The 25,588-nt window shown below is 39.7% G+C and overlaps 1 protein-coding gene across 11 annotated transcripts in view; it reads left to right on the top strand.

The window, feature by feature from the left end:
• Window positions 1-25,588, top strand: part of herc1 (HECT and RLD domain containing E3 ubiquitin protein ligase family member 1) — a 262,328-nt gene that overhangs the window by 30,131 nt on the left and 206,609 nt on the right. For all 11 annotated transcript variants that reach the window (XM_073024866.1, XM_073024869.1, XM_073024868.1 and 8 more), the window contains exons 2-4: window positions 8,166-9,120; window positions 21,677-21,772; window positions 22,036-22,230. In XM_073024866.1, coding sequence (XP_072880967.1) covers window positions 8,191-9,120; window positions 21,677-21,772; window positions 22,036-22,230 — 1,221 coding nt within the window. In that variant the 5' untranslated portion in view covers window positions 8,166-8,190. The remainder of the gene's footprint in view (window positions 1-8,165; window positions 9,121-21,676; window positions 21,773-22,035; window positions 22,231-25,588) is intronic.

Below are 25,588 nucleotides of genomic sequence, written 5' to 3'. Positions count from 1 at the left end.
CACTGTGTCAGCACGATGGCACAGCTACTAGAGCTGTTGTCTCATGGCTGTATAGAACCAAGTTTAGTTTGGACCTGGTGTACTGTCTGCGCAGAGCTTGCACATTCTCCCTGTGATCAGTGGACTTCTTCCAGCTTCTCTGGTTTCCACATTCCACAGACGTGGCTAAGTTAACTGGCCGCTGTAATTTGTTGCTAATGTCTATTAGAATATGGCTGAGTTTATGGGGGATGTGAGGAGAATAACAAATTGGTGTGATCACAGGGGAAGCCATGCAAGCTCTGCACAGCACCATGAATCAGGACAGAACCTGATCACTGATGTTCTTTGGGAATGAGCTCTTTTAGCTGTGCCACCATACAGTACGAAGATGTTGATGGCAAGTTATTGCCCATCCGAAATTGCTCCTTTTAAGGTGATAGTTAGCTGGTTAATTGAATTGATGTATTACTCATTATTAAGGTATATCAACAGTGTTGTAGGATAAGGAATTCCAGGATGTAGACCCAGTGACTATGAAGGAACAGACTGTATATTTTAAGTCCAGATGATGGGTCCTTATAACTGCAGAGATTACAAGTTTGGGAGATGCTGACAGATAAGCTACCACTGTACATTTTGCAGATGGTATGTACTGAGACTATGCTGTGCCTTTAGTAGAATTAGTAAAAGTTTATGGTGGTGGATGGGGTGCCAATCAATAGGCTTCTTTGTGGATGATGCTAGGCCGCTTGAGTCTCATTGGAAGTACACCCTTCTAGGTAAGTGAGAATTTAGGACCGGCGCCCAGCTGTCCGCACTCCAGGCCAGTAGCAACGGCACTTCTTGCCGGCCGTGCGAGGCAGCCGGTTACCCGAGGCCAACCAGTGGTCCCTGGTGCTAGGGTATCACTGCGTTTAGGCGACTGATGACCTTGCGTGGGTAATGGCTTTGTGTGTGTAATGACCTCGCGTGTGTTCACGTTCAACAATAGGCATGATGGAATGAGGAAAGGTGTAGCTGACTCATATCATTTCATATCGCCAAATCATATTTCCTCCTTGCGGCCCGGTAGTACATGCTTTGCGACCCGGTGCTTGGGGACCACTGCTGTACTTGATCTGGTATTGGGAAATGAACCTGGTCAGGTGTCAGATCTCACAATGGGAGAGCATTTTGGAGATAGTGATCACAATTCTATCTCCTTTACCATAGCGTTGGAGAGGAACAGGCAAGTTAGGAAAGTGTTTAATTGGTGTAAGGCTATCAGGTGGGAAGCATAAATTGGGAACAGATGTTCTCAGGGAAATGTATGGAAGAAATGTGGCAAATGTTCAGGGGATATTTGCGTGGAGTTCTGCATAGGTACGTTCCAATGAGACAGGGAAAGGATGGTAGGGTACAGGAACCGTGGTGTACAAAGGCTGTTGTAAATCTAGTCAAGAAGAAAAGAAGAGCTCACAAAAGGATCAAAAAACTAGGTAATGACAGATCTAGAAGATTATAAGGCTAGCAGGAAGGAGCTTAAGAAAGAAATTAGGAGAGCCAGAAGGGGCCATGAGAAGGCCTTGGCAGGCAGGATTAAGGAAAACCCCAAAGCATTCTACAAATACGTGAAGAGCAAGAGGATAAGATGTGAGAAAATAGGACCAATCAAGTGTGACAGTGGAAAAGTGTGTATGGAACGGGAGGAGATAGCAGAGCTACTTAATGGGTACTTTGCTTCAGAATTTACTACGAAGAAGGATCTTGGCGATTGTAGGGATGACTTACAGTGAACTGAAAAGCTTGAGCATCTAGATATTAAGAAAGAGGATGTGCTGGAGCTTTTGGAAAGCATCAAGTTGGATAAGTCACTAGGAGATGTACCCCAGGCTACTGTGGGAGGGGAGGAAAGAGATTGCTGCACCTCTAGGGATGACCTTTGCATCATCAATGGGGATGGGCGAGGTTCCAGAGGGCTGGAGGGTTGTGAATGTTGTTCCATTATTCAAGAAAGGGAGTAGAGATGGCCCAGGAAATTATAGACAAGTGAGACTTACTTCAGTGGTTGGTAAGTTGATGGAGAAGACCCTGAGAGGCAGGATTTATGAACATTTGGAGAGGCATAATATGATTTGGAATAGTCAGCATGGCTTTGTCAAAGGCAGGTTGTGCTTTATGAGCCTGATTGAATTTTTCGAGGATGTGACTAAACACATTGATGAAGGAAGAACAGTAGATGTATATGGATTTCAGCAAGGCATTTGACAGGGTACCCCATGCAAGGCTTATTGAGAAAGTAAGGAGGCATGGGATCCAAGGAGCCATTGCTTTGTGGATCCAGAACTCACTTGCCCACAGAAGGCAAAATGTTTAACATGCAGTTTGTTGTTATTGTTACTGATATTTTTGGTGAACTTGCCATTTTTCTAATTATTTCATGAGATGTTTTTATTCATGCCTTTTAATTTGTTTACAGGCTTAGTTTTTTTCCTGACATTAAAAAAATGTGAATGGATCTTGTATTCTTTTGATTCTCCTTACTTTCCTCATATTTAAATTTTACTCCTGATTTTGTATACGTTCTTAAGTCTGTTGGTGATCAGATTTTTTTTTGCTTGTTGCCATGCAGGAAAAGCATTTGTTATTTGTTTTTCTGAAAGCTCATTGGTTCTGGCTCTTTGCCAAATAGACAGGCACTTACCAAAAACAGTTGTTACGTAATTCTAGTTTGTCTTAGATGATGGTACTCCAGAATGTAAGTCAGAACACTTGGACTTGACAACCTGTGTGGATGAGAATGTATAATCTCTATTTAAATGCATTAGTGAGAGGGCCATGCAAAGTTGTAGGTGCAAATTTTCAGAAAACTGTTCAAGTAGTTAGTCCCTTTCTATTTGTGTGTTCAAATATTTTGGGCATTCCAAGAACAAAGGTTTTTCTGTTTGTACTTTATACTGAAATAAATTCTGTATATTTATTTGATTGCTTCTGTGTTCTTGCTTTGTGCAGGTTGGCTGTTTGCTTAAATAGAAATAGTGACTGCAATTTGAAATTAATTTGATTGAGTGTGAAACATTTAGGACATCCCATGGGCATTACAAACTCTAATTACTCTTCCATTATTGTGTTCCATCATGTTTTGCTCCGTAAAACTCCCAGATATACTTTTTGAATTTTGTTTTTGCAGGCATCCTTTTCAACTTGGTTATGTCAATCTACCCAAAGATTGAAGTGTCCCATATTTAATGCAGTGCTCTTTTAATACCTTCCCATTATTTGTTGATATATTCCTTTTTCCAACTTTGTGGTTGCTGTTTTCAGGGTCTGTACATAATTCTAACCGCTACCACCTTTTCCTTGCTGCTTTTAACCTCCACACAAATGAACGGCATCTTCTGAGCCAAGAATACTTTTCACAGCTACTATTTCACATTTCATTAGCAATATTATCTTCAAGGTTTGAAGTTCAAAGTAAATGTGTTAACAAAGTATGTATATCTCACCAAATACTACAGAGATTCACTTTCTTCTTGCAGGCCCTCACAGTTGAACGAAGAAGTACAATCGAATCAGTAAAAAAACTGCATATAAACAAAGACTGACAAGCAACCTATGTGCAAAAGAAGACAAACTGCAAATACAAACAAAAACAAATATTGATAATAAAAATAAATAGTGCTGTGGACATGAGTTGTAGAGTCCCTGAAAGTGAGTCCTTAGGTCGTGTGATCAGTTCAGTGTTGTGAGTGAAGTTGTCCTACTGCTTCAGGAGCCTGATGGTTGAAGGGTAATAACTGTTCCTGAACTTGTTGGTATGGGACATTGGGCTCCTGTACCACCACCTGAATGGTTACTGCGAGAATAGAGCATGGCCTTGGATGGTCATGGTCCTTGATGATGGATGCTGCTTTCTTTTGGTAGGAATCTTTGTAGATATGCTCAGTCATGGGGTGGGCTTTTCCTGTGATGAACTGGGCTGTATCCATCTCTTCTTGCAGGCTTTTTCCTTCTTGGGCATTGGTGTTTCCATACCAGTCAGGATGCTCTCCACTTTGCATTTATAGAACTTTGTCAAAGTTTTAGATGACATGCTGATCTTGTGTAAAGTTCTTAAAAATAAAAATAAAAGGTATGCACCTTCTTTGAAATGGCACTTGTGTGTTAGTCCTAGGACAGATGCTCTGCTCTGATAACACCCAGGAATTGAAAGTTACTGACCTTCTCCACCTCCGATCCCCTAATGAGTGCTGGCTCATGGACCCCCAGTTTCTTCCTAGTGTTGGCAATAATCAGCTCTTTGATTTTGCTGATGTTGAGTGAGATGGTAGCATCTCTCAGCCAGATTTTCAATCTCCATTCAATATTCGATTCTTCATCACCTTTGATTTGGACAACAGCAATGGTGGTGTCAGCAAACTTAAATATGGTATTGGAGCTGTACTCACCCTCATAGTCGTAAGTATAAAGTGAGTAGAGCTGGGGGCTAAACACACAGCCTTGTGGTGCAACTGTGCTTGTGGTAATTGTGGAGGAGCTGCTGTTGCCAGTCCAAGCTGACCGGCATCTACAAGTGATGAAAATGAGGATCCAGTTGTATGAGAAGCTATTAAGGCTTTAGGTCTCGGAGCTTAGTGATTAGTTTTGAAGGGATGATAGTCTTGAACGCTAGGCTTAAGTCAATATAGAGCATCCTGGTGTGTGCATCTTCACGGCCCAAACGTTCCAGTGCTGAGCCAATGAAATGACATCTGCTGTTGTCTTATCACCTCATCTTTCCCATCTGAATTGCCAAAGGTCAAATATTTTTAAGTACAAAGTTCATGGCTGTGATCCCCTTGCAACCATGTGTTTCTGCAATGGCTGTTCGCACAACAGAGGCTTTGACACGATGTACCACTTATTCATTATTTTTGTCACCTTTAATCAATTGAGCAAAGCAGTTCCTGTATCTTATTGAGCTACTGACTATTTTGGCCCTACAGGAAATAATAGAAATAACTATTGGGTATGGATATTGTAGCTCAAAATAGGAATTAACGGAACATTTTACATTAAGTTTCCGATATGAGTTGTCTTTGTCAGCACACTACTTACCTTACAACCAGGAAGCCATGTATCTAGTGATTAGAAACAACAGTTCCAAAAGACTTGGCAGCATTCAAGATGTATAGAAGATGCATTCAAAGGTGCATGGGAAATAGGGTGTTTGTTGCTGTGCCATTCATTAAGATGTTGGCTAATTTGTCAATATCAATGCCATTTTCCAGCACTATCCCATTATTCCTTGATTACTTTAATGTTCAGAAATCTTCTGATTTGTAGTTTGAATGAGCATAATGACAGAATTCCCACAACCCATCAGGCTAGAGAATTTCTCAAAGTTCACAATCAACTAAATATTGAAATTTGCACTCATTTCAGTTCCAAGCACCCTTCCCCTTATTCTGAAGCTGTCCTCTGATCCTAGACTCCTTAGCTAGGATAAACATTGTCTCTGTAGCTTATCTGTAAAGAACTTTAATGATGTTGTATGTTTTGATGCAGTCTTCTTGCATTCTTCTAAATTAATGAGAATATTGTCTCAGTTACGTAATACAATCCTGCCATTCCAGTGAGTTTTGCTTTACTGTGTATGTCCATGCTTTCCAACTGCTCAGTACTCCAGTCGTGGCCTTGTCAAGTCCTTGCACAATTGTAACAGAATTCTTTACTCCTGTATTTAAATTCTACAGTAAAAAGGTAATGTCCTCTTAATTGCTTGTTGCACTTGAATATCAGTCTTTGCAATTTCTTTTGATGTACGCCCATGTCTCTTTTAGCATCAGCACTCAGTATCTCACCATTTCACAAATACACTGCTGTTGTGTTAAGTGTGTGCCCAAGTGGGTAACGTCACCTTTTCTCTGTTTTTATTTATCGATTGATTGACATACGGCATGGAATAGGCCCTTCTGTGCCTTCGAGTCGTACCTCACAGCAATGCCCCAATTTAATCTTGGCCTAATCATGGGACAATTTACAAAAGCCAGTTAACCTACCAACCAGTACGTCTTTTGAATGTGGAAATGAGCCGGATCACCTGGAGGAAACTCAAGTGGTCACAGGGAGAACATACAAACTTCTTACTGGCAGCAGCAGGAATTGAACCCGGATCGCCAGTACTGTAAAACGTTGTGCTAACCACTGCGCTACCATGTTTCATCTACACTATTTTTACTGTCTGTATGTCCCTGAAGCCTACTTGTATCCTTTTCCATACAAGGTAGCAACCTTATTTGGCATTCTATCTGCCTAAACATTTATACCCTCTGCCAAAGCATGCTACTCCCATCTACAAAGTGCACAGTTACTAATTGTGGAGTCTGTTTTGTCAGCACTGCCCAAACGTCGGGAAGCTTCAATCTAAATGTAGATGAAGATGCAGCCTTTATCTACATTTAGACCTAAGCTTGTTAGCATTTCCTTTTATGGATTTTGTGGTAACTTCTACTTTTTAAAAAAAAAAAAGGACCACTGGACAATTTTATGGCCAAAAGAACATTATCAGGGATGGCAAATGATATTTACAATACAGAGGCTTTCAAGTGCCTCGTGTGGCATGTGTGGTGGAACTACATGCAATGCACACCCCCCCAGCCCTGGAGCCAGCCCCTTGTTACCAACAGCTTCCCGATTCGTATTAACTTACTTTTAATAATACTCACATTACAACAGATTTGGTGTTAAATCAAAAGTAAATGTATGGTACTGCATGTAAGATTTTTAATGTGTCACAGGGAGTGACCCTCTTTTGTCAGTTCAAATTTGATGTTAACACTATAATTCCCGTCAAAATCTGTGTGAATTGCTGAATCTTCTGTAGATGATTAGAGTTTAACGATGGATCAGAAGAGAAGTCTTATCTTTTGACATGCTGAGTTGAGTATTTGACTCTCCTATACCAGTTTGTTTTTTGTAATTCTTATTTATTAATCTGTTTGTTTAGCGATGCAGTGCAGAGTAGGCCCGGGGGGTGGGGGTGGTGTATCTGGGACGCCAGGTAGCACTGTTCAGCCCTCTGGAGACGTCGTGGGCTTATCAACGAAACGTCAAAGAAGGAGGGTGCCCACCTGATGACCCCGATGACGTAGCTACCCTCCTCATCACCACTCCAAGCCACTGCCAACATCGAGAGTGCAGACTTTATCATCGGGATTGAAACATCAAGTCCTAGTAGCTCTACTCTACTGGTCCTTTGAGCTGTGCTGCCCCAGCAACTACCACAACCCCGATTTAACCTTAATCTAATCACAGGGCAATTTACAATGATGAATTAACCTACTCCGTGGGAGGAAACCAGAACATTCCATGAAGGACGTACAGAGACTCCTTAGATTACACTGGAATTGAACTCCGAGTTCTGCCCCAAGCTGTAATAGTGTTGTGCAAAATGTTACACTACTGTGGCATCCCACACTGGTAAGTTTGTTAGAGGATTTTTTTCCTATTCACTAGATCACATCCCTGCCACAGCAGAGTGCAATGGTTACCCAAGTTCTTGACGTATGATCCTTGATGAGTCATACACTAAGTAGCAGAGTAAAAGTATAGAAGCACAGTGCATTGGGCATTGTGTTGCATATGTAAGTTTATTGATGATCAGAACAATGTCTTCAGGTCAAAACGGCACAGAACAAAATAAAATCTTTTTGGCATGGAAGGCTGAGGATCAGAAGTAGGAATTGAAATACCACCATTATTGTATGCATTGTATGTGGAAGTCTTTCGACCTCCAATGCTGATGCAAGGTTAAATTCTGTTGCACCTTTTTTTTTTGTAAAGCAAATCCATAGACTGCTCAAAGATTTGGATTGACCGATCTGATGATACTTGCACAATTTCGAACTTGCTGCTATTCTCCACTCTGCTTCTCTATCCCTTTGTGTTCTTTTTCACCCGTCTCTATTGACAAAGAATGCACAATGTGTTTATAAGCCGATACAGAATGAATAGAAAGGTTAATGGCAAATGTTAGTATTCAAGAAGCTACTTGTGCTACCTTAATGTACTTGTGTTTTGAAATTGTATCTGTGAGTGCCATGCAAAGCCAAGCTTTTCACTTTATCTTAGTACATGTGATAATAATTTACCGATTACCAACCAATAAATTGCCTAGAAAATAACTCTGATTTTAATAGTTTTCATTTTTTCTTTTTCTTTAGGTCTAATGGCATAAAGTGATTAATCATGGCTCTAATGATCCCAACAGTCAAGCTAAAATGGCTGGAGCATCTCAACAGCTCCTGGATCACAGAAGACAGCGAGTCCATTGCCACAAGAGAGGGCGTTTCTGTTTTGTATGATAAGCTAATTAGCAGTAAGGAAGTGGTACCATTGCCACAGCAAGTGCTCTGCCTTAAGGGACCCCAGTTACCAGATTTTGAACGTGAGTCCCTCTCTAGCGATGAACAAGAACATTATTTGGATGCTCTCCTTAGTAGCCAGCTGGCTCTGGCAAAGATGGTTTGCTCAGACTCTCCATTTGCAGCAGCCCTTCGGAAACGATTATTAGTGTTGCAGCGTGTTTTTTATGCTCTTTCCAACAAATACCATGACAAAGGTAAAGTCAAACAGCAACAACATTCACCAGAAAGCAGTTCTGGATCAGTAGATATCCATTCTGTCAGTGAACGGCCAAGATCCAGTACAGATGCTCTGATTGAGATGGGGGTTCGGACTGGATTGAGTTTATTGTTTGCACTATTACGGCAGAACTGGATGACGCCTTCTACAGTGCCAGGACTGAACCTCTGCAATGATGTTATCCGTACAGCAATAGATGTGATTAGCTCCTTACCACCATTATCTTTAGCAAATGAAAGCAAAATCCCTGCAATGGGACTGGACTGCTTATCTCAAGTAACAACATTCCTAAAGGGAGTCACAATGCCGAACTCAGGAGCTGATATTTTGGGGAGAAGACTAGCATCAGAACTGCTGCTTGGACTCGCAGCCCAGAGGGGTTCACTGCGATACTTTTTAGAGTGGATAGAAATGGCTTTGTCTGCATCTGCTGTCGTTAGTACCATGGAAAAAACAAAACCGTCTCTGAGTTGGGAAGGAATGATCAGCTATGATTGTTTCATGAGTATTCTCGTGCAAATGAGGCGTTCTTTGGTATGTATCAAATCTAATTTCACATGACAAAATGGTATTAAAAAGGCTTTTGTTTGCTTGACTGGAAAGAATGTTGCTTTGAATATGTTAATTCCTTAAAGATATTTTTAACTGCTCAATTAATGCTAAGGGTCTTGTTCATACTTAAAAACAATTGCAATGGTATGCACAGTTGTCTACAATAATGTGAAGAAACAATAAGATGTGTAAACATTGAAGTACCAGTAGAGGCCATCTGGTATTGCAAGCCCAGCCCAAACAGGCGTGGTTTAACCTTGTATCATATTTCCTCCTCCACCACCATCCTGCACTTGGCCCTGCTGTCTTCAGCTCCATAACCTTCCCCACCTATTCTCAATCAGTTTCCTAAGAAATGTAAAATTTAGTAAGAGTGGCTAAATGTATGTGAAATGTAGCAGGCAACATGTAGGAAGATAAATGATTCTTATGTACAGAAATTTTAGTGGTAAAGCTGGTTTATTTTGGTGGGTGATTGGCAAAGATAACGTGTTTTGGTTCTCATAGAAGCTTGTGGTTGTGAAAATTTAAAAAATATCAACAAATGGAGTATATGTTTAATTGTCCATCTTGGCATGAACTTTGAAGAAGCATATTTTCTAAGTGGGAAGACATTGCGAGACTCAAAGCGCAGAGGGACCTGGGTATCCTCCTGTACATTTTGTAAAAGTTTAGTATGTACGTCCCACAGCAATTAAACAAAAAGAATGTTTGTTGATAGAAAAATAGAACAGAAAAGTAGAAAGGTTATGCTTCAGTGCATGATGAGGACACACTTGGAGCACTATGTTTGGTGTTGGTTTTCCTATTTAAAGAAAAATGTTTTTGCATTAGAAGCAGTTCAGAAAAGACTTTACTAAACTAATAACTGGACTATGCAGGTTGTTTTGAGGTTAGATTGAACAGGTTATACTTGTAGTGTTGGAGTTCAGGAAAGTGAGGACAGGCTTTATTGAAGCCTGTAAGATCTTTAAGGGTTTTGACTGAGTGAGCATCAAGAATTAGGTGTCATTGTTTAACATAAGATAAGATGTTTTCAGGGTTCATGAGGTTTGGTGAAAACTCTTCTTTCACATCCCTTTCAATATATTTTAAGATGCAGGTAGGTGTTAATAAACAAGAGTGGGAGGAAAGGTTATCATGTGTAGGGGGAAATGTGGGCCTTGCAGTTGGATTGACCACAATTTTATTAATCAACAGCAAGCTTGAATGAGTAGTGCTGTTGCTCTTAGTTTGTGAATTCATGTGTATATTATAGAAAAAGGGGTAATTGCTTTAGCTGAGGAAGTAGTTCTGAAAGTAATAGGGGACACTTTGTTAAGTAAAATGACTTGCACTCTGAAATGTAATCAGAGTGAAGATAACAGAGGGTCTGACCTATTTAAGACATCACTGATCAATGGTAAGTTGCACAATAATACAAGATCAAAAGCAAATAGAAAAATACAGAGAAAGACAGTGTAAATTACGGTAATGAGTATGAATTTATAAAAACTGGGAGGACGAAATGACTGCATATATGAATTATCAAATCTGCTTCACATGAATCTTCTAACTTTGTTAAAGAAGGTTGATTTTAGAATATCAAAAGGATTATGGCCAGTGCTTTTCAGAAAAGGCTCTGTCGTGGGCAAAGTACTGGAGAGTTTAACATCGGTAGCTGAGCGAAGGGCGCTGAGTAGACTACGGTCAATTATGGAAAACTCTGAACATCCTCTACATAGCACCATCCAGAGACAGAGAAGCAGTTTCAGCGACAGGTTACTATCGATGCAATGCTCCTCAGACAGGATGAAGAGGTCAATACTCCCCAATGCCATTAGGCTTTACAATTCAACCGCCAGGACTTAAGAACTTTTTAAAAGCTATTATTAATGCATTTTGAGATAGTGATTTAGATGCATATCATATTTTTTACTGAGTTAAGTATTGTATGTAATTAGTTTTGCTACAACAAGTGTATGGGACATTGGAAAAAAAGTTGAATTTCCCCATGGGGATGAATAAAGTATCTATCTATCTATCTATCTATCTATGTAAACAATGGTCAGTGGCCTACGAATCCATACCAACCATCTTGCAATAATATTGCACTAATGCCAGAAGCAAATCACAATGACTAGTTGACCATTGCTTGTTTAATATCTCAGTAATATTGTAAATATTATTTCTGGGCTCCATGTTTTCTTTTGATTAGTTTTATGCTTTGGAGTTAGAAAACCAAACAGTTGCGATGAGGAAATTTTTAAATGAACCTGAGACGACTACCTACCTGTTGAAACACAGCGAGATGTTTGATTTTTAAAAAAAAAATTTATATAGATATAGTATAACACTTGTTTATTTGCAAGAGGAAGAGAGAGGGTCATGTTTTTTTTATAAAAGGCAGAAATAGTGAGTTCCAGGTGATAATCATAAATTAAAAAGAGGAAATGGCTGGCTACATTGGAAAGGTAGACGTGTTTGATTGCACAGCGAATCATCAGCTGATGTATACTAAGCAAATTGAGCAGTATTTTGAAGCACATGAAATAGCTGATGAGAAGCGATTGTCAGTTTGAGGTGGAAAAGCTTTTGCTGAGCAGTTTGACTGCTCAAGCAAACCAACCAAAGTCAGCTTTGCCAATATCGTGAAAGTAATGCAGTAACATTTAGAATTGAAACCATTGTTGATTACAGAACACTTTTAAGTTTCATAAGCAGAATCAAGATGAAGGGGAGTCCATTTCAAGTACATTGCTGAATTGAAAATGTCTGTGTGTTATCAGTTCAGTAACAGGCTTAATGATGCAACCTTACAAGAAAGCATTCAAAAATGGATCCTAACCGAAGCACAATTTGCTTTTAACAAAGAAAGCAGTTGAAATTGCTGCACCAATGGAAACAGCAAAAAGAGATGCAATTGAGTTGCAGCTAGAAATGAAGGTGAGCGGAACGAAATTGCAACATCTGGACAGAAACCTTCCTGGCCGCACAAGTTATGTTATAGCTGTGGTAGGGGTTCAGGTACACCAGACCAATGCTGGTTCAAAGGTGAAACTTACAGAAAATGTAACAAAGTAAGATGCATACAAAGAGAATGTTGGGGAGACAAAATAAATGAACCTCACAGGGAAGAGAAAAAGATTAAAAAATCAAGTTGCATCTTCAGAGACAGCAGTAATCTGCATGCTGTTGATGAAAGATTTGATAATGATGAGAGTGGCACAGGACAGTTTAGTCTTGAAATTTACAGTATGAAAACTAACAATAGACAATGCAATATAGCTTACACAAGGAGTGAGCAGTGAATTAATTAAAATAGAATTGGACACTAACTCGGCTGTTTCAGTCATTCCACAAAATGAGTTTGATTGGCATTTTAAAGATACTGAACTGAAGCCTGTAGGTATACAACTAAGAACTTGTACTGGAGAAAAGATAACTCCTGTGGGAATGACATTCATAACAGTGAAGTACAACAATCAGCAAGACACATTGGATTTGTATGTGTTTTAAAAACAGGACGGCCGGCAACGTGGAATCACGATTGGCTGAGACAACTACAACTCCGCCATTTCCATACCACATCCATTGCAAAAAAAAGTCAACTGGAACCAAATTAAAAAAGGCACTGGATGATGCCACAAGTGTTCAAGGATGACATTAGAAAGTTCAGACATGTCAACTGTAAAATAGTGTTAAGTGAAAATGCCACATCCAAGTTTTATAAAGCCAGTCCAGTTCCTTGTTCCTTTATCTGTGATAAAATAGCCAGTGAGCTAGATTGTAAGGAAGCTGAAGAAATTGCTTTCAAGGATGAGTAAAGCCCATGGGCAATGCCAGTGGTCCTGGTAGCCAAGAAGGAAGGGTCTGTCAGGATTTGTGGTGATTTTACGGTCACTATCAACCCACTACTGAAAGTGCATCTTTACCTCCTGCCCAGAATAGAAGATATATTTTGCAAACCTTTCTGAAGGAAAATACTTCAGCAAAGTGGATTTAGTTGAAGCCTACCTGCAAACGAAGATGGAAGAAGAGTCCAAAGTGTTGAGTGTGTGTTTTCGGGCTCCGGTACATCCTCCTTGATGGTAGCAATGAGAGGAGGGCATGAACGGGGTGGTGGGGGTCCTTAATGGTGGATGCTGCCTTTTTGGATGCTAGGGAGGCCAGTGGCCATGATGGAGCTGGTTGAGTTTACAAGTTCCTGCAGGTTTTTCTGATCATGTGCAGTGGCCCCTCTATTCAAGAAGATGATGCAACAAGTTAGAATGTTGTCCACAGAGCACATAACCATATAACAATTACAGCACAAAAACAGGCCATCTCGGCCCTTCTAGTCCGTCCCGAACACTTACTCTCACCTAGTTCCACCTACCTGCACTCAGCCCATAACCCTCCATTCCTTTCCTGTCCATATACCTATCCAATTTTACTTTAAATGACAATACCAAACCTCCCTCTACCGCTTCTACTGGAAGCTCATTCCACACAGTTACCACTCTCTGAGTAAAGAAATTCCCCCTCATGCTACCCTTAAACTTTTGCCCCCAACTCTCAACTGATGTCCTCTTGTTTGAATCTCCCCTACTCTCAATGGAAAAAGCCTATCCACGTCAACTCGATCTATCCCCCTCATAATTTTAAATACCTCTATCAAGTCCCCTCTCAACCTTGTATGCTCCAAAGAATAAAGACCTAACTTGTTCAGCCTTTCCCTGTAACTTAGGTGCTGAAACCCAGGTAACATTCTAGTAAATCTTCTCTCTACTCTCTCTATTTTGTTGATATCTTTCCTATAATTTGGTAACCATCTGTAGAAATGTAGCATCTGTAGAAATTTGTGAGAGTCTTTGGTGACATACCAAGTCTCCTCAATCTCCTAATGAAAATAGCTAGTGTCGTGTCTTCTTTGTAATTGAATCAATATGTTGTGCCCAGGACAGATCTTAAGAAATATTGACACCTAGGAACTTGAAACTTCTGATCCCTCGATGAGGACTATTGTGCTCCTCAATTTCCCCTTTCTGAAGTCCACAATTAATTCCTTGGTCTTACTGAGTATAAGGTTGTTGCGATACCACTCAACCAGCTGATAAATAGCGCTCCCATTTGATTCCTCATCATCATCTAAAATTTTGCTAACAATAGTTGAGTTGCAGGCACTTATAGATGACATTTGAACTGTGCCTAGCCACTCAGTCATGGGTGTAGAGAATAGAGCAGTGGGATAAGCATGCACCCTTGAGATGCGCCTGTGTTGATTGTCCTTGAGGAGGAGACGTTATTTCAACCCGCACAAGACTGAGGTCTTCCGATGTGGAAGTCAAGGATCCAGTTGCAGAAGGAGTTAGAATCCTTCAAAGCAGTCCTGTAAGCGCTTTCTTGATCATACCATCTTGGTTCTCACCACTGATGCTGTGGTCTTTAGTCTCTGCCTATATGCTGGGAGTAGAAGTACAACCAGGTGATTGGACTTTCCAAAATGTGGCCATTTGATGGCACAATAAGCATTCTTGATGCTGGTATAACAGTGGTTAACTGTGCCAGCTCCTTTGGCTCCATAGGAGATAGTGTTGGTGCTAGTGTTCAGAGACTTCTTCAAGCTGGCCTAATGAATCAAAACACAAAAATACAACTGCAGATGCTGTGGATCAAAGAATAAGTACACAACTCTGGAAGAACTTAGCAGGTCAGGCAGCATCCGTGAGAAAAGGGTAGCCAATGTTTTGGGCCGAGACCCTTCATCAGGGTGATGAAGTTCTTCCGGTGTTGTGTACGTATTCTTCAAGCTGGCCTGGTTGAAATCTCCTGCAATGATAGGGAAGGCTTCAGAGTGTGCTGTTTCATAACTGCTGATCATGGTGCTCAGCTCCTGCAGATCCTGCCTGACATTGGCCTGAGGTGGAATGTACACCGCCACCAGGTTGATGGTGGAAAACACCCTCAGCAGGTAAAATGTATGACATTTGACAGCTCCAGGTTGGGTGAGCAGAACTGAAACAGAGCTGCCACGTTTTTTGTGAAATAACGAGTTAGTCATAAAGCATACTCCACCTCCTGTGCCTTTTTTTTTAAAAAACTCAGCTGTCCTGTATTTGCAGAGAATGGTGAAGCCATTGAGCTGCAGTGCTGTGTCCCAAAAGGCACATTGAATATTGAATTTCGGTTCTTGTTGGAAAGTCTGAAGATGGAAAGCTTGTGCCTGTGATCGGGCTGCTTAATTGGGACAGGAGACTGTTGCGGAACAATTTCTAACTAGCAGGTTTTCAAAGCTTGCAGAGAGATTTAGGCCATTTAGAAGAGTGGGCTGAAAGATGGCAGATGGAGTTTAATGCTGATAAGTGTGAGGTGCTACATTTTGGTAGGAATAATCAAAATAGGACATACATGGTAAATGGTAGGGCATTGAAGAATGCAGTAGAACAGAGTGATCTAACAATAGTGGTGTATAGTTCCCTGAAGGTGGAATCTCATGTGGATAGGGTGGTGAAGAAAGCTTTTGGTATGCTGGCCTTTATAAATCAGAGCATTGAGTATAGGAGTTGAGATATCATGTTAAAATTGTACAAGGCATTGGTGAGGCCAAATTTGGTGTATTGTGTCCAGTTCTGGTCACCGAATTATAGGAAATATGTCAACAAAATAGAGTACAGGGGAGATTAACTAGAATGTTACCTGGGTTTCAGCACCTAAGTTAGTTACAGAGAAAGGTTGAACAAGTTAGGTAGAAGGTTGAGGGGGGACTTGATAGAGGTATTTAAAATAATGAGGGGGATTATTGACGTGGATCCACCAGTTGATGTGGATAGGCTTTTTCCATTGAGAGTAGAGGAGATTGGAACAAGAGGACATGAGTTGAGAGTTAGGGGGCAAAAGTTTAGGGGTAACACGAGGGGGAACTTCTTTACTCAGAGAGTGGTAGCTGTGTGGAATGAGCTTCCAGTAGAAGTGGTAGAGGCAAGTTCGATATTGTCATTTAAAGTAAAATTGGATAGGTATATGGACAGGAAAGGAATGGAGGGTTATGGGCTGAGTGCAGGTCGGTGGGATTAGGTGAGAGTAAGCGTTTGGCACAGACTAGAAGGGCCGAGATGGCCTGTTTCCATGCTGTAATTGTTATATGGTTATTTCTCAGTATAAACACTCACTATGGGTTTATCGCTATAATAGGCAAATTTTTGAGTGACATCTGCACCTGCACTCTGGCAGAAAGCTATGGACCAGGTACTGCAATGCTGCCAGGCCTTCAGTGTTACCTGGATGACATGGTTGTTACCAGCAAGAATGACGAGAAACATCTCCAAAACCTCAAGACAGTGCTAAAAAGATTAGAAGGTTATGGGCTCAGAGCACGGTACAACAAGTGTGAACTGTTTAAACCAAGCATCATTTACTGTGGTTACACCATTGACACGGAAGGATTACACAAGCGTGCTGAGAAAATTCTAGCAGTGGTGGATATCCCAATGCCAAAGGACGCGTCACTGTTGTGGTCCTTTTTTAGAATTTGTCAATTACTTATCAAGTTCCTGCCAAACCTGGTTTAGTGCTCCACCTCTTGAACTTATGACTACAGATTGGGAAGAAATGGCTATGAACAAAGCAGTGTAAGGTGGCTTTCAAATAGGTTACAGGAAATGGTGACGTCAGACAATGTACTCACACAATATGATCCACATTGTCCAGTGAACCTTGCCTCTGACACCTCGCCTTAGGGTATAGTTTCAGTCATGTTACTATGTCATGAGAAATGGAAGTGGATGCCCCATAGCCTTTGTATCATGTTTCCTTACCGCTACAGAGAAAAATTATGCGCAGATTGACAGAGGCCTTGAGTCTGGTTCGGGGTGTAAAATGTTTCAACCAATACTTGTATGGGAGAGTATTTACCCTCATTACTGATCATCAACCACTAGTGCCCGTTTTCAATCCACAGAAGTGTGTTCCACTAACAGCAGCAGCACAAGTGCAGAGATGGGCTCTGTTTCTTGGAGGACACATTTACAAGATCGAATTCAAAGGATGACTAATCATGGGAATGCTGATGGACTGTCCCGTTTACACTTGCAAAAGGAAATGCCTGAAAAGTTTACTCCTCTTGACGTATTCTCCCTAATACAAATTGAAAGTCTCCCTATTAGGACAGAGATGATCCAAAAGAAAACCAGAAAAGACCCACACTATCTAGGGCAGGGTCCCCAATTAGTTTTCCACAAATTATGTCAAGCATGCCAAGCCAAGGGCCAAAACATCCAGGGTTTTTTTTAAATTGTGCCAGTAAGTTGTTTTATGACCAGATGTTGTTGTAGCTGCTATTATTATTATTAGTAGTAGTGGTAGTAGTAATAATTTAGGCCTGGGATTCTCAAACCCTGAGGCACTGGCCGAGATGTGCATTGGAGAGTCTGTTTCTGTCCTGGTTCTTGATAGAGTTCATTGAAGAAAACAATGACTCACAAATGTACATGGAGGGGAACAGTGTGAGTAGGAGCATTGCAATAGCTCTCATGTTTTTGAATTGAGCTTGGGGAACCACGTTGATCCAAAAGTCACTCACCCCAACGTCCTTGTGTTGTGCTTTGAGCAAATCAGATGTTCCCATTTCCAAGGCCTCCATCTGAACAGTTGCCTCATCTATGGAAGGCTTCAGCCTTTTGGCCTCTGCAGTCCACTGGCCGTCAGCCGAAACGGAGATCGGCTGTCTCAGGAAGAGGAGGATGTCACCTGAGAGTTTAGGGGAGCTTTCAAATCGTTCCCCGGTTTTCTGCCAGGCTTGTCACGAAATCCTTCATCACTGGATCCTCCCGCATTTCTTTCTTCTCACAATACTCCCGCAGATGTGGAAAGTGCACCTTCCTCCCGTGAAGACCGTAGAGAGCACACAGTAGGTTGCGTGCTCTATGGGAGATGTAGGTCAAGTGTACAGTGTGGGATGAGGTTAAAATAAATTAGAGCAGTGCGCGCTTTATTTACATGTTATGACAGGTGCATTCACGTAAGTGCCAATGGGTCGGCGCGGTCCAGACATTTGGTTCTCGCAGTCTGCCTATTGGGATTGTCTGGTCTAGGGTCTACAAAATAACTGGTATGTGCAGTAGAAATTCTGGTGCTCCATTTTCACCAGTGCCAGGATGAACTTGCCCTTGAATGGGGGTTGCCTTAAGTGGGGATTGGGAATTGTACAATCCAAGCAGAGAGTTAATTTGTTGGAGGAGTTGCATATTTGCCATCTAGGCATGGTCAAATGAAGGCATTGGCTTGAAACTTTGTCTGGTGGCCTGGGATAGATTAGCAGATTGAGCAGCTTGCTATGCACTGTTTGGGATGCCGACACATCCAGAAGAAAGGGGTCCAGAGCTGGCAAAACCACTTCCTGCAGTTTCAGAGTCAACTTCTACAACCAGCATGGAGGAGGCCCCAGACCCTGAGATTGTTTTACAGCCACAAATCTCACTTGCCAAGCAGAGTGACCCCTCCCCCCCCCCCCAACCTCTGGTCAGGAAAGACATTTCCCCACAACAGTAAGAAATTCTTTACAGATTAAATATTTGTGCTTGAATGGGACAATTTAATAGTTAAGTAATATTTGAGCAATACTGTAAATATATTTGAATAAACTTTCTTCATTTATGTAATTATTACAGATTATATGTGAATGCCATATGTCATTACACCACCATATTATAAGTGTGCGCCTCAGTAAAAGTAGAAAAGAAGAGTAGACACATTATTTCTGGCTCTGTGTTTTTCTTTTGATTGGTTTTGTTTTGTAGGTAATGTTAACCTACCAATCTATGCATCTTTGGGATATAGGGGATAAACTGTCACATGGTCACAAGGTGAAGGTGCAGTCTCCACACAGACAGCATTGGAAGTTATGACTGAACCCAGGTTGCTGGAACTACGAAGCAAGAACATTCTGACTGTGACATTATTGCTTCATTTGTGTATTTTGCCACAACTTCAGATAACCAAATCAAATTTTTTTTTCCCCGGATGAAAATAAATAATCAAGGCATAGTTATCTCTAGAAGACTGCATTAATTTACGCTTATAGAATGCCACAGCACAGGCTGCAATTTTGTCCAATGAATGTCCTGACTCTTGAGGAGCTATCCAGTTATGCCCACGAACTCACTCTTTTCCATATCCCTGTAATTTATTCTGATATTTAGCCAGGTCCATTAATGAATATGCAGGTATACCTCCATTAAGCCATACAATTCAAATCCTAATCACTTGTTGATTAAAAGTATATTTTTTATGCCGCTTAGACCTTAATGTTACTGACATTTCACCCATTTATAAAAGCTTATCTTTCTTTGTAAACTCATCATGATTTTAAGACTTTTGCATCTTCTCAGCCTTCCCTTCACTTGGAATAACTTGTGCTTTCCTGGTTTATCTCTAACAGTTTTCACTCATCTCCTGAGTAACTGTAACAAATATCATGTGCCTATCCCAAAGCTACTCCTTTCTGAAAGTTTAAAAGATTAGACTGATAGTTCCCATAATAAATATGTCGTGCTGAGTTTTACTACCTGTAATTTTAGAGGAGTAATAGAATACTGAGGAGCTGGGAAATTTGAACATTTGGGTACATGTCTTTAAGAGGGGATAGGTTGTGAAGTACAGTAGATACTTGTTATGGAAATTGACAGCCTCCATATCTTTTCAAATTTAATAGAAGTATCGAATACACCACTTCTAATTTTTTCTAAATTTAAACATAACATAGTTTGAGAAAGCCAGTGAAATACAGTGGGAGGATTAATTTCCTTCCAATTCAACAAAATAGATCTTCTAGCCATCAAAGTGAGAAAAGCAATCATTCGACAGGCGGAAGGAGATAAATGGAGTGAGTCCATCATTGGTAAACCAAAAATTGCGGTAATAGGATGGGGTTGTAAATCGATGTTCAGTACCGCAGAGATAATATCAAAAATATCTTTCCAATATTTTTTCAAAAGCGGACATGACCAAAACATATGAGTTAAAGACGCGATTTCCAATTGACATCTGTCACAAATAGGGTTTATATAAGAATAAAAATGAGCTAATTTATCCTATATATATTCAATATTTTCATATGATGTAATACGACCCTGTTCCAAGCTTATTGGTTTTATCAGCTTTAATCGTATTTATATTGAGAGGATCGGAGTTGACGACATTGATGTTTATGTATTCTTGTGATATATTATAAACAGCCCTTTTTTCCCCCTTTTTTTGTTTTTTTTTCTTTTTTTTGTTTCCTTTTTTTTCTTTAGACACTAGATTAGTAGGTTAGTTAACTTTGCATATATATATATATTTTCTTTTTTATATTATATTATATATTATGAAATTTCTAGATATACCTGGTTTATATATATACTATATGGTTCATGTTTCGGGAAAACTTATTAATACTGTATTCATTGCTTATGTATTCTTTCACGTGCAATGGGAATTTGTATGTTTGTAATCCCTTTATTAATATATCAATTGTATTTTGTTCCTAATATTATTAATACTAATAAAAAGATTGAAAAAGAAAGAAAGGAAATTGACAGCACTCAGAATTTTATCAGGTGTATTAGAATACACAATTAAAGGGATAAAATGATACATGAGGTTATTCGGATAATCGAACTATTTTACAGAATTATTTCAAAATGAACACAGAAATAATTTGAGAGTGGAGAGAAGATCATTTGAGGTTCCATCAGGATAAGGGCTTTCTCATTTAATGGATAATAGAATAGATTGTTTGAGGTGTTTAAAATTTATGAAGTTTTTGCTGAATGTAAGGAATGGAAACAAAAGCAGTTATTTGGATTTTTTCCATAAGATTCTGGCTGATATTTTCCCTTTAGTACCACATTCATAGCCTCAGCCCATAGCCCTTGTTTCCATTAACCTTCAAAAATCTATTCTGTATCTTCAATAAATAAACTAACCTCAACTTGGTTAGGGATTTGAAGGATATGTTATCTTTATGTTGAAGAAATTTCTTGTCATCTCAGTCCTGAATGGCCAAATCCTAATGTTGAGACTTTCCCCTGCTAGGATATCTGAAACATCATCCCTGTGTTTGCTTAGAAATAATGTTGACTTGTTCAATGAGATTGCTGTAGGTATTGCTTTCTGTCATGTATGTATAGAGTTGCATGCAGTACAGATATCAGAACACTACATATGGATTAGTTGCCCTCTTTACATTTATTATCTTTCCATTGCTCTGCGATCAGTATTTATTGAGGCAATTGTTGTTTCACCTTTTTAGTTTAACAGCACAGATATGATTGATGTCCATTGGACATCCATTGTTCCACCTGATTTAGAGAGGAGGAGGAATTTTTAGAAATGTTGAAATTCTCTAGTCATTTGATTTTTCTCTCTGTCTATACTGTACTTTGCCACAACTTTCCCTGCTTTTGGATTATTCTGAATCTCTCCCATGCAACTGTGGCAACCATACACTGATCAATTTGTACTGCATTTTGTTGAGGTATCAACTTTGACTGTAATTTAACAAAATTTTAATAGGTTGCCCAAACTTTTCTTTTCATAGGGTTCATCAGCTGATAGGAGTCAGTGGCGAGAACCTACTAGGACACCCGATGGCTTGTGTTCATTATATGAGGCAGCTCTCTGCCTCTTTGAAGAGGTATGGAAGAAAGTTCCATGTATATTTTGTTGATTTAATTATTTCAACTGGTTGTCTGACAGACTTGCTTTAAAACTGTTTAATGCTCATAGTATACTTGTGCAGATTATTACGTTTCCATTGAATTACTTTTGCATTATAGAAACGTACATTGGCAAATGTAGAAGCAGTTAAGTAAGCTTCCTATCGATAAAATCACTTGTTTTTGTTCATTTTGAGCTCTGAAGCTTAAAACTGATTGTTTGCTTTGACTTCGGTTTTAGGTTTGTCGAATGGCATCGGATTACTCCAGGACGTGTGCAAGCCCTGATAGTTTGCAGAGTGGTGATACTCCAATGGTGTCAGAAACATGTGAAGTGTATGTGTGGGGTAGTAACAGCAGTCATCAGCTAGTTGAAGGAACACAGGAAAAAATTCTGCAGCCTAAACTAGCCCTAAGTTTTGCTGATGCACAAACTGTAAGTGGAGTAGTTACATCTCCTCTGTTCTTTAATTTCAGAACTGGCATGTGTTAAAATAAAAGAGGAATTGTGTTCAGCTGTCGGGTGAATACATCAAGAATTGGCTAGATGTATCTACCAGAGACACGACATATATCTACAGTGGTTTTTAATCATCTTGTGAATATTTTGGTGTTTAAGCTTTTGAAGAAGAGAAAGCATTAATTTGCATGAAGAAGCATTTGTGAATATTGTATAATGTTTTTGAAAATGGGTTAGAACATTTAATTTTAATAACTTATTTCAAAATATGTTCTGCTTATGTTGTCATTATATGTATTAAGTGAACCTTCTGGAAAGTGATTTACATATCTTTGGTAAAATTCCATCTTCAGCATCTTTGGCCATTTCAATAAAACTCTTATAATCTAGCATCTTTATGATTTTGATGGCCAGATTTGAAGATTTTCTGCACCATTGGCTATTACTCTTATCATACCCCAACACACTTATAATGCATTTTTAAAAAGTTGTGTTTACTGTAACAAATGTTCCAGTGAACCCATTAAACTTCAAGTGAAAATAGAGATTAGTGCTTTGGTATTTTTTTGTGGCATCTGTCGGTCTCGAGAGACCATGGATCTGCGCCTGGAGTTTCAGGCAGTTGCCCGAGCTGCAGGCCTTCCCCTCTCCACGCCACCGATGTTGTCCAAGGGAAGGGCACTAGGACCCATGCAGCTTGGCACCAGTGATGTCGCAGAGCAATGTGTTGTTAAGTGCCTTGCTCAGGGACACAAACATGCTGCCTCAGCTGAGGCTCGAACCAGTGACCTTCAGGTTACTAGTCTGATGCCTTGCCCACTAGGCCATGCGCCAACAGCTTTGGTATATTGAAAGGGAATTTGAGAAATGGAGACCCCTAAAGAGAGTGCAGGTAAAGGGACCTTGGTGAGTTTAATGGGAATGTGGGGAATAGGACCCTACTAAACCATTGAGACTACTAAACAATGAGATAGCAGATTACAAGAGATTTACTGCAATAATAATATAAACTCTATTGACTATGAACAAGCACAGTTACCTTCCTTTGTGTGAGATGTGTCTTCTTGATCCCCTTTCCCCTTTGCCTTAATTTTTATGAGGGCTTCTTGATGATGACTTGGTCACATTTTGCCATGAAGTCAACTCTCCTTACCATTTGAATTTAGCTCTTTATTCCACGTTTGGTGAAAGCCTGTGATGAGGTCTGGAGCTATCAGTGAGTAGGTTATTGGTGAATAAGTGTCACTTTATAGCACTATGACAATTTTCTGATGAGTCAGAATAGATTTACTGGAAAGTAGTCAACCCAATTGGATTTTTTTTTCTGTTTTTTGAAAACAGGACAAAATTGGGAGGGTTTCCGTATTGTAGGGTTGCGTTTATTGTATTGTACTGTGATAATTTAACTGGAGATGTGGTGAGTTCTGAAATGCAATTCTTTATGCTACAGCCCAGATGTTTTCTGTTGCCATAGACTTTGCTATGTACACTTCTCTCAACTATTTGTAAAGCAATAAACCAGAAAATGCTGGAAAAGCAGAATGGTCATGTAATGTAGCTAATGTCAATGAAGAGAGAAACAGTCTGAATGTTTCAGGTTGGAAACCCTTTGTTGGCAGTTGATATAAGTCGGAGAAAATTGAATTGGCTGAAGATTGGCTTGTATGATGGTGTGAATCTTTGGGAGGAGGCTGCAACAGCTTATCCATCTAACACATTTCTTTGAACAAGATTACAAATTAGGCTTAACAACTTAAAAGTTGCCACAATATTTTCTCATAGGCCTAGTATTGCTCCTGTTATGTTCTGCCACAGACCTCATTGAACCAGTGTTGATGTTTCTAACATGAGGCACGTGCCTAAAAATTAGGTTACAAATTGTAGGTTTCTTCTATTGAAGGTCTTCAACATCTAATGAATGCCCAATCCTTAATTGTCCATTTATCCAATTTTAGCATTATTGTAGTGCCCAAGTATCTTAGTGTTGACAGACCTTGCAGGCTATAAATAATGTTCTGATTCTTAAAGGAGAATTTGGATCGGTTTAGTATCACCAGCATATGCCGTGAAATTTGTTGTTTTTGTGACAGCAGGATATTGCAATGCATAATAAAAACTACAGAATTACAGGAAGTGCATATATGTGTGTATACGTATGTGTGGCAGAGGGGAAGAAGCTGTGCCTGGATCATTGAGTGTGTGCCTTCAGGTTTCTGTACCTCCTTCCTGATGGTAGCAATGAGAAGAGGGCATGCCCTGGGCGATGCTCCCTATGAAGAGGATTTGTATGTAGTTTACTTCAGCATCGTTGAAGATGTAACAATGAGAATTGTGTTTTAGCATAGCCTGCATGAAATGTTCTTTGACAAGGACTCGCATGTCAGACTAGTCACTAAACTAAAAGTCTGTGGGTTCAGGGAATATTAATAAGTTTGATACAAGATTGGTTTAATACATGGAGTAATGGTTGAGAGCTGTTTTCACTTTACTTCCTTAAGGGTCAGTGCTTGTTCTCGTGCTTGTGTAACAGAGATTTAAATGGAGATGGTATTATTAAGTTTACTGATGTCATAAAATTTGGCTATGTGGTTGATGGTCAAAAAAATACTGCAAAGTCCAGCAAGGCATCATTGGATTAGACATTTGGGCATAAAATTGTTAAACACAATTCAAATTGAAACATCAGGCGAAGCATTTGAGGAGAATAGAGGAGGGAAAATGATACATAATAAATAGTAGGATTCTAAAAGGTGTTGGTGAACATAGAGACTTTGAAGTGCATGAGCAGTTCTTGAAGTTAGTAGGGTGGGTTTAGATAAGTAAGATGCCTTCCTGTCTTGGTAAATATTTTGAAAATGTGGAGTAATTAAATGCTTGAACTCCATCAAACCAAGTGCAGAAGAGCTGGAGAAGTATATATTTCTGGTGGCTAGGACGGGGATAATGCTATTGCATTAGGATTTGAGGATGTGTCCATGCTGCTGAATTTCAGCTGTGAGGAAATGATTGAGTAGGGCAAGGTTATTGAAAAATAAGAGCTGAAGAGAGATTGGATTGCATATTATTAAGGATTTAAGCAGACTTAATGGAAAGATTCATTTCTCTTTACGCTCAATATCATTGAAAAATAGGCTTCATAGTAATTAGTAAAATAATTTGAATCATAGGAAACTTTTTCATCAAAATTGTTGCAAATCTGGAACTTGAAGCCTTAAAGTGTGGTGGAAACACAGACCTTAATCAAATTTAGCAAGTATTGGATTCCTCCCTTGCTCTAATTTCCCATGACTGTATGAAAACCATTAATGAGCAATTAACATGTTGAGGTTCAAGA

The sequence above is a fragment of the Hemitrygon akajei genome, chromosome 21 (genome assembly GCF_048418815.1).
Source record: "Hemitrygon akajei chromosome 21, sHemAka1.3, whole genome shotgun sequence".
NCBI lineage: Eukaryota > Metazoa > Chordata > Chondrichthyes > Myliobatiformes > Dasyatidae > Hemitrygon > Hemitrygon akajei.
This window is presented reverse-complemented; position numbering and strand designations above follow the sequence as displayed.